General features: G+C 36.0%; 1 protein-coding gene across 1 annotated transcript in view; it reads left to right on the top strand.

Moving 5' to 3' along the window:
• METTL15 (methyltransferase like 15) overlaps positions 1-2,169 on the top strand; it is a 202,926-nt gene extending 200,757 nt beyond the window's left edge. The window contains exon 6 of the mRNA XM_008054782.1: positions 1,441-2,169. Coding sequence (XP_008052973.1) covers positions 1,441-1,889 — 449 coding nt within the window. The 3' untranslated portion in view covers positions 1,890-2,169. The remainder of the gene's footprint in view (positions 1-1,440) is intronic.
• Positions 2,170-10,400: the final 8,231 nt, after the last annotated feature.

The following is a 10,400-nucleotide window of genomic DNA, read 5'->3' as shown; positions in this document are numbered from 1 at the left end:
TCCTCCTCCTCCTTCTTCTTCATCATCATCTGGGCTGTTCTGGATTCCTTGCAGTTCCATATGTATTTTTAAAATCAACTTTCCAATTTGTACCAAAAAAATCAGCTGAAATTCTGATAGGGATTGCATTGAATCATAAATCAATTTGGGTAGTATTGCCATCTTAACAATGTTAAGTCTTCTAATCCTTAAACATGGACTATTTTTTCATTTACTCATGTATGGATCTTTAATTTCTTTCAAAAATGTTTTATGGTTTTAAGAGCATAAATTTTACTTTTGTTAACTTATTACTAAGCATTTGATTATTTTTTTACTATTGTGAGTGAAATTTTTACAATGTCGTTTTCATGTTTGTTCATTGTTGTATATAGAAACACAACTGATTTTTGTATCTAGTTACTCTGCTGAATATATTTATTATTTCATGTGTGTGTGTGTGTGTGTGTGTGTGTGTGTGTGTGTGTGTGTGTGTGTAATCACTAGGATTTTCTACATATAAGATTACGGCATCTATGAATAGAGATAATTTTACTTCTTTCTTTCCAAACTGATTGGTTTTTTTGTTTCCTTTTTTCTTCTCCAGTTGCTCTGACTGGAACCTCCAATACTGGGTTGAATAGAAGTGGTAGAAGCAGGCATCCTTGTCTTATTCCTGATCTTAGGGGGAACGCTTTTAGTTTTTCTCCACTGAGTATTATGCTGGCTGTGAGTTTTTCAGACATGACCTTATCTCTTCATTCCTTTCTTTATTGCCAAGTTATCACCTCATATCATTTTATACAGCATGAAAAACTTTTGTTAGCATTTTTTGAATACAGACCTTTGAGCAATGAAATTTCTCACTTTTTATTTAAAAATGTCTTTGAACCTTTATTTTTGAATAATTATTTTGGTGGATATAGCCTTCTTGGCAAACAGATTTTTCTTCTCAAAACTGTGAGTGTTGTTCCAGTGTCTTAGCTGTTAATCATACGTTTGTTCTCCTTAATGTCATGTATTGTTTTTCTTTGCTGTTGTCCTGATTTCTCTTGTTATCTTTGGCTGTAGTAGTTTGATTATGATGTGCCTACATGCAGCCTTTTTTGTTTATTCTATTTGTGGTATATTGAACTTCTTGTAGCTGTGAGTTAATGTTCTTCACCAAAGTTGAGAATTTTTCATTCTTATTTCTTCAAATATTTGTCCATCCCTTCTTTCTTTGCTCCTTGTTTGACTCCGGGTATCCTTATGAATTATGAAAGACACTTCTGACATATGGTTTTAAGCCTTGGGAGAATGCTTAGAAATAAGAGGGGGCAGTATGAATGACGTGCCAGTTTTCTAAGAAAATGTATTTCCTTAAATTTGCACACACATTACACAACTCATCAGCTTTACAGTGAAAAATATTAATGTTGCTTGTTCTTCTTTTCCCATCTTTACAAAATCCATTCCTAGGTGCATTTCCTCCCTCTGCTCTTTATGCACGAAAAGACTTGCTGCAGCGGTCTACCCATATTGCTACCAAGACTTTCCAAGCTCTTCGCATATTTGTCAACAATGAGCTCAATGAACTCTACACAGGACTAAAGACAGCTCAGAAGTTTCTGAGACCAGGTGGTCGCCTCGTTGCCCTCTCCTTCCATTCACTAGAAGATCGCATCGTCAAAAGATTCTTGCTTGGAATAAGCATGACAGAAAGGTTTAACTTAAGTGTTAGACAGAAGGTGATAAAAACATCACAGCTGAGTTCAGGTCATGAAAACAATGAAGGAGGAGTTTCTATGAGAAGAGCTTCTCTAACATGGGAATTGATACATAAGAAGGTACTTACTCCAGAAGATCAGGATGTACAAGACAATCCCAGAGGGCGCTCAGCCAAGCTTAGAGCAGCTATCAAATTATGAGAAAGTTACCTTTCTTCTATTCTTCAAATTTTTTCTCCCAGTTTTTCTAATTTTTTTTTTCATGTAACATTCTTGAACAGCTTAATACAGCTTTAAGTGCGAGGCAGTCTGGAAATTGATGGCATTTAGCATTATGTTTTTTCTCTAAAAGAAACTGTAAGAAATATTAGCATGACACAGAAACTCCAGGAGCAGCAACATCACAAGACTGGAAAAATGTGTTTACTTTTGCATTGTTTTTGACTTTTGAAATGCAACCTTTTCTCTGGCCAGGGTATACACACACACACACACACACACACACACACACACACACACACACACATATATAATTTTATAATTTTAATTTTAAAGATGTAGGGTACAATTTAGAGTTAGGGATACAAATGGCCATTGTACAGGTAAAGTCAGTAAATATTTTTTTAAAAAAATACTGCGTTTATCTAAATCTGTAAACTCAAGCTGTCAAAGAGAAAGATATTGTAACCATATCTGCATGCCCTAAATTCTGAATTTATATATTTAAATTTGCCCAGAATTCTGCATTTTTAAATTGAGCTATTCAAATAATTCAACCAAGGTATTTGAAATAGAAATCTATCTATTTAATATAGCAAAATCAATACTCCCTTCATTTCTTTACTTAGGTATAATAACAGGAATAAGTGTAAAACTTTATTCAGGAAAAGTACACTTGGTAGAGGTTGCTTCATCAAATAGAAGAGATAGATTCATAATTCACATACCAACTTTTTGTATATAACTATGTACTTCTAATCAGTTACTCTGCAAGTGCTGAACTTGTCATTGGAGGAAAAAAAAGGTCAGTCCAATGTCAATGGCCCATAGTACCTGTCCTTTGGAGTTTATAATTTAGTGGAGGAGAATGATGTTAGTTAAATAAAAATAAAATCAATATAAAATGTACACAGTGGCCAATGCTACACATAAGTGGCTCATAGTACTATACGAGCATCTAGCAGGGATTTGACCTCTTGAAGGAAGCCAGACCTAAGGACATGATGTTTGAATTGCAGCCTGAGGGATGAGTAGGAAGTAGTTGGTTAGAGGGCACTCGAAGTGTGCAGGAGGCTTGCGGATATAAGCTGCACATAATGAATGTTCTCTCAAGCAGTTATCCTTGAAATCGTGTGTACTCATAATTGCTCAGTAAACTATTTCCTCAAATACAGGGAAAAATTGTCTCCATGATGGTCACAAATTCTAAATTGGTGAATCCAAGTGAATGAAACGTCAACATTAACTACATGGCAAAACAGTTAAGAATCAAATCCATGAATTTACCTCAGACTTATCTACTTCTGGAATATTTGACTTTACTTTTCAGCCTTGTTTACCACATTTACTTTACAGGCTTTATTTAAATATGAACAGTCTTAAAGTGAAATCTGAATCAGAAAAAACTCTAGGGAATAATATATTCAACATAGAAAAGAAAGAATGCACCTAGGGTAGCCTCCTAAATTCTACCTGAAGAATTTTGTATTCTTCTCTTTTACATGTAACACATACTTGTGAATGCGAAAGATTCCTAAAGGTCAGTTCTCATCCATGTGTGTAATTAGAAAATAAAAGACCACACTTGTATTCAACAATCATTCACTTATTTCATCAATTTTTTATTTTTTAAACATGTTTATAGAGATGGGGTCTCACTATGTTGCCCAGGCTGATCTTGAACTGGCTCAAGTAATCCTTCTACCTCAGCCTGCCAAAGTGCCAGGATTACAGTTGTGAGCCACTACACCCAGCCTCATCAATCATTTTTGCATCCTGTGTAGTATGGACTTTTTTTTTCTTTACTATTAAATAGAAACTGATTGCCCTGACTTGGACAGTGTCCCTCCCCACTCCACACTCCACCCCATGCCCCCAGATTCATGTTCTTCTCAAAGCCTCAAAATATGACCTTATTTGGAAATTCTGTAATGCAGGAGAAAATAGTTAAGGTGAGGTCATACTGGGACGAAGCAGGCCTCTAATCCAATTTGACTGACATTCTTATAAAAAGAGAAGACAAGCAGAGACACAGGAGAGAATGCCACATGCAGAAGGAGACAGAGATTGCAGTGATACATGGATGAGGCAAGAGGCACCACGAGAAGACAGGAGGAAAGCATGGAGCGGATTCTCCCAGGAGGATCCAGCCCTGCCCATACCTTAACTTCGGACTCCTAGCACCTAGAGGAGCGAGGGAATACATTTCTGCTATTTTAAGTCACCCAATGTGTGGTAATTTGCTATAGTAATCCTAGGAAATTAATACTGTGACAGCAAAGCTTTAATAATAATATGTGTGAGAGCAATCCTTCTTCAAAAACACAAAATTGGAATTTAAATGTTTCTACATAAAAATGCATAAACTATTTTCTGTAATTAGGCTGCCTTTCACCATTTTTCTTGCCTGCTTCTTAGTCTTTGCTGGAGGATACATAATAAAATACATGAATGAGTTTCAAATGGTTAACTCTGGAGAATAACTTTGGGAAATTCTAACAATCCACACTGAAATAAAAACTGATTGTTACAGTGAATGTGCACTGCATTGCTAATAAAATATTTCTGAATCTCTGTATTGACTGCCTTCTACAAATCATTTTAGCATAGTATTAATGCCATTATGTAGTACATCATTTCTTTACAGTTTTAGTTCATTACTTAAGTAAAATTCAAAACTGTACACAATTTTTAGATGATATCTGTTTTCATTTATTTTGTTTTTAAAATTGTGTGTTAGTTACTATGTGTCTGAAGTTTCCAGCGTTTTGTGTTTGTTTGTTTGTTTGTTTTTGAGGGACACTAATCATATCTATACATTTTTATCTTCATGTAATATATATACAATGTGTGCTTAAATTCACTTATACTGAGCTATTTGTCATGCTATAACCAATAGTTTATAAGAAAATATAGTATTCCTAATTAGGTTTTTCAAATTAACTACTATCTCTTAAAATTCACTTGCAAATATTCAAAAATATTATTTTCTTTGGTCTTTCCAGAATATTACGTGTCATCAGAGGTTTTTAAATTTGTTTCTAACTTTTCTTTTTAAATGAAAATCAGAGGCAGTGATAAGTCTGTGCTGCAGACTTTTAAGAATCATTTTAATTTCATTTAAAAGCTCTCATCAAAAGGTATGAGACAGTTCTTAATGGTTGAAAAACAAACATATACGTAACTATTCATTCAATAAGTTTATATTAGAGACTAACCAATTAGGAAGGAATCGGAAAATGTCTTTGTCACTTGTCTCCCTCTTTTAATACTACTATCCCTTCCCCTTCTCTGTTCACATTGGTACGTGAATTTCTCACGACAATCGAAGTGACATTAATTTATCTTTCAACTTAACTCTGGAAAAAGAAATATTAGCTAACATTGGCATGTGCAATGGCAAACTAGGCCCTACTTGTTAAGATCCCAATGGATAAAAATTGACTAAGAACTATTTCTGGTTGAAATTCTGTAATATTTATTTTATGCAGCCATTTTTCTGTGTAAGTTTTTATAATTCCTGTAGTTTTCTAATAGTTATTTTTGTCTAAGCAGCATTCTGTAACAGAAAGGAATAAGCATTAAAATATAAAGGGAATTGTGTGAGGTGCTTGATAAATATAAATTTAATGACAGAAATCCTGATCAAAGATATAGTTTTTTAGAACCACAATGCCATATGTTTGATGGTGAATGAAGCAAAGTTTGTAAAAATCAGCGCCATATTCTAAAAAGGCTGAGTTGTGTAACAAGCATAACTATTTTTATATTTCTCAAATTTTATCTGTTTATAGCTACTATTTCCAACTAATGTTTGGTAACACACAGGATGATCTGCAGTAATGCTAAGAGAAAGTTTAAGTATAGATTTTTTTAAAAAAGTCTAGTTATAGCATACATTTTCAGCAACATTAAAAATTCAGTAGAACTAATTATGCAAGATACAATGGTCATCATAATGCCTATCATAAAATTCTTCATAGACTTTCTAGCTACTTCACGTTCTTCTCTCAAAATCTACTAGATGACAAAATAAAGAAATAAAATGTAATGCTCTAGTATTCAAAGTAGAGATTGTCTCTTTGGTAATGTTACATCTTTTTAGGCATTTCTTTACCTTAAATACTGAACAGATGTTCCACCACTAAGCAATTACCCTGTGAAATATGCATCCTCAAGCTTGTAAACTTAGCACTTTTGGCAGGCCGAGGTGAGAGGATTGCCTGAGCTCAGGGGTTCAAGACCAACCTGGACAACTGGGTGAGACTGCCTCTCTACAATATATCAAGAAATTAGCCGGATGTGGTAGCACGTGCCTGTAGTTCCAGCTACTTGGAAGACAGACGTAAGAATCGCCTGAGCCCAGCAGGTCGACACTGGGGCCATGAGAAAGCCACTGCACTCCAGCCTGGGCATCAGAGTGAGATTCTGACTCAAAAAAGAAAAAGAAATATAGCATCACTCTACTGTTGGAATGAAAAGCTGGACTCAAACAAGAGGACGGTCTTTATTTCTGACTCTTGAGTAATAACTTCTATACGCTAGACCCACCTTTAAACTTTGCCTTGCACAAGTGAGGATTTGTATTCTTAAACAATCAAATGATATGATTCCTCATACTTTCACAAGGAAAAGTGTTATTACTCAGCTCCCATCATTGTTAAATTGAGAAGACTGTGTAGTATTGTTAGTAACACTATTGACTGCGGAGTCAGAAAACCAGGAGTAGGAGTTTGAATTCCAGGTCTGCATATATATCAGCTGAATCTATTAACTTGAGCATTTTATTTACCTCTTAAATTCTAATTTATTTCATTTTAAAATGACACTAGTCACTTGAGACCAGGAGAACAACTGCTCAGGAGGCTGAGGTGAGAGGATCTAGGAGGTTGAGGCTATAGTGAACTCTGGTCACGCCACTGCACTCCAGCCTGTGCAACAGAGCGAGACCTCATCTCTAAAAACCAAATAAATAAAATGAGGATAGTATCGGTACTTTTTCATTAGGTTGCTATGAATCAATCAGAAGATAAAAATATCTTATTTGATAAATAAAAAGTGCAAGTTATAGGGATGAAATGAGAAGTATGCATTGCTGTAGTTTGGATATGGTTTATTTGACCCCTCCAAATCTCATATTGAAATGTGATCCCCATGGTTGGATGCCAGGCCTAATGGGAGGTGTTTGGGTGATGGGGACAGGTCCTTCATGAATGATGTGGTACTGTCCTGGTAATGAGTGAGTTCTCTTTGAGCTCCCAGGAGAGTTGGTTGTTCAAATGAGCCTGACACTTCCCTCCCGTTCCTCTCATGATCTCTTGCCGTGTGATATCTACACATCAGCTCTCCCTTGTCTTCCACCATGAGTGGAAGCAGCCTGAAGCCCTCACCAGGAGCAGATGCTGGTACCATGCGTCTTGTACAGCCTGATGAACTCTGCGAGTCAAACAGGCTTCTTTACTTTTTAAATTGCCCAGCCTCAGGTATTTATCACAATGTAAATGAACAGAGACATGCATATAAAGCATTTAGCACTATTCTGCGCCCATAGGAAAGAATGAATACATGGTGCTATTAATTTGCTGGAAAAGATTTATCAACATGCACTTTATATTTCTGGACACTGTGGTTAAGAATGTGTATGCTTTATTCCATAGTTTCAAGTGCAGTCTCTGCATCACTAGCAGCAATTGATTGGGTTATAGTCAGTTTTTTTATTGGGGAACTTTATTCCCATTTATTATTTATTTAACACCCCCTGTGTTTGCTATACCTTGACAGGGTATATAAAACACAATCATTGCTCTCGTGGAGTCTCCATTAAAGAAAATAAGAAGGGATAAAAAGAACCAATTGCTGAAGTTACCTGGCATGCATTTAGGTTGGAGAAAGTAGTTGTACTTCTACACTTACGTATCCGTTAAGTGGCCAGCCTACATAGTCTTTACAGTAAGATTGTCCAAAATACATTTTGAGGGGGAAAAGGGAATGAGTAATTTGAGAGAGATGAGTTGGAAAATGGTTATAGGACTATGAAAAAGTTTCCTACTTCTGCACTCTAAAACCAATTAGAAGAGGTTAAAGGACCAGTGAAAAGTGTGTGTTGCAGGGCATCAAGGGAAAATGGTGGAAGGTGAACTGTCATGCATCACACAATGACGTTTCAACCTACAACAGATGGCATACTTGATGGCAGTCCAGTAAGATTACAATAGGGCCGAAAACTTCCTGTCTCCTGGTGATGTCTTAGCTATTGTAATGTGTTAGGACAATGTATTTGTAACTCATGTATTTGTGGTGATGCTGATGTAAACAAACCCACTGCTCTGCCTGTCATACAAAAGTATGGCACATAATACCTGGTACTGATGACAAATGACTACATTACTGGTTTATGTGTTTACTATATTTGTATCATTGTTTTAGGGCGTGTTCCTTTTGCCTATTTTTTTTTTTAAAGTTAATCATAAAACCTCAGACAGGTCTTTTGGGGAGTATTCCAGAAGGAAACACTGTTATCATAGGAGATGACAGCTTCATATGTGTTATGGCCCCTGAAGACCTTTCAATGGTTCAAGATGTGGTGGTGAAAGATCGTCTTGATCATCCTGACCCTGTGTAAGCTAGGCTAATTAATGTGTGTGTGCTTTTGTCTTAGTCTGTAACTTAAAGGTTTAAAAAGTAAAACTAATAAGAATACAAAAAAGGATTACAGAATAAGGATATAAAGAAAATATTTTTATACAACTGTACAACACATTTGTGTTTTAAGCTAAGTGTTATTATGAAAAAGTTGAAAAGTTAAAGGTGTATAAAGTAAAAAATTTACAACAAGCTAAGGTTAATTATTGAAGAGGTTAAAGGACCAGTGAAAAGTGTGTGTTGCCAAGTGCACTGTTTTTAAAGAAATCTACAGTTGGTCAGGCTTGGTGGCTCAGCCTGTCATCCCAAAACTTTGAGAGGCCAAGACCAGTGGATTACCTGAGCCCATGGGTTCAAGTCTAGCCCGGGCAACTTGGTGAGACCTTGTCTCTACAATAAATAAATAAATAAATTAGCCATGTGTGATAGCATGTACCTGTAGTTCCGGCTACTTGGAAGGCTGAGGCGGAAGTATTGCCTGAGCCCAGCAGGTTGACCCTGGGGTGGCGATGAGCATGCCACTACACTCCAGCCTGGGTACCAGAGTGAGACTCCTACTCAAAAAAAAAAAAAAAAAAAACAGTCTACAGTTGTGTACAGTAACACCCTAGGCCTTCACATTCACTCAACACTTACAGACTCACCCAGAGCAACTTCCAGTGCTGTGAATTCCACTCATAATAAGTGCCCTATACAGATGGGTCATTTTTGATATTTTATACCTTATTTTTACTGTACCTTTTCTATGTTAGCTATGTTTAGATATGCAAATACCATTGTGTTACATTTGCCTATGGTATTTGGTACAGTAACATATTGTACAGGTTGGTAGCCTAGGAGCAATAGGTTTTACAAGGTAGCCTAAGTGTGTAGAAGGCTATAGTCTAGGTTTGTGTAAGTACACTCTGATGTTCACCCAATAATTATATTGCCTAATGACACATTTCTCAGAACATACGCATGTGGTTAAGCAATACAAGACTGGGTTTACACTTAGAATGAGCCGATGATCTTTATGTAGACCATGGAAATAGATATTATCAGAATTTGATTCCTCTCCTAACCTCTCACCTTCATCTCAGCATTTATCTTTTTCTTTATTCTTACTTTGTGCTCCTGTGTTTCAGCAAAAAACCTATCCCTGCTTTTTTATTTTCCTGTGTCTTCTCTAGAACTTAGTTCAATTTCAGTCTTTAGTTCCTTCTCTGCTTGTGTCTCTCTCCCACTCCACAAACATGTTCAAAAGGGTCCTGTGCTAAAAACAAACAATAACGACTAAATCTCACCTTGACTCTCTTTTTCTTACCAAAATACCACCCATTTACTGTCTTCTTTCACAACTTGATTTCTTAGTCTATACTATCTCCAGCTCCTCACCTGTTTTTTTTTTTTTAATCTAATTTCAGTGTATCCTCTATAGAAACTATTCTTAAGGATCAGTATTAGCTTTTAGTTGCCAGATCCAATACCCTAATGACTGTCTTGAGCTACTTGGTCTCTTTGTAGCATTAGATAATGTTAATCCTTCCATTAAAAGTTTTTCTCCATTGCATTCTCCAAAGTTAGTTTTTCTTTAGGTTATCTCTCTAACACTCTGATGGATCCTCTCCTCTCTATACCATCAAGCAAGACCATGACCCATGAGAATTGCTTCCAAGGTATAGTTAATCCTAAGGAGGGCATTGAGGTATGAGAATAGTACTGTGAAATCACTCCATAATCATACACAGTGTAGGTGAGAGATAGATATCTCATCAAGATAATGAGATTGAAGTCTCCCTAGATCAAAAAACAAATGTTTTATTATGGTGTAAGTATTAAATTAGGAAGAATCAAGGAGTTAAAGTTGAT

This window comes from Carlito syrichta, unplaced genomic scaffold (genome assembly GCF_000164805.1).
Source record: "Carlito syrichta isolate Samal-C Ts95f unplaced genomic scaffold, Tarsius_syrichta-2.0.1 Scaffold301283, whole genome shotgun sequence".
In the NCBI taxonomy this organism is placed as follows: domain Eukaryota; kingdom Metazoa; phylum Chordata; class Mammalia; order Primates; family Tarsiidae; genus Carlito; species Carlito syrichta.
The sequence above is the reverse complement of the archived record's forward strand: the minus strand, read 5'-3'. Positions and strand labels throughout refer to the sequence as shown.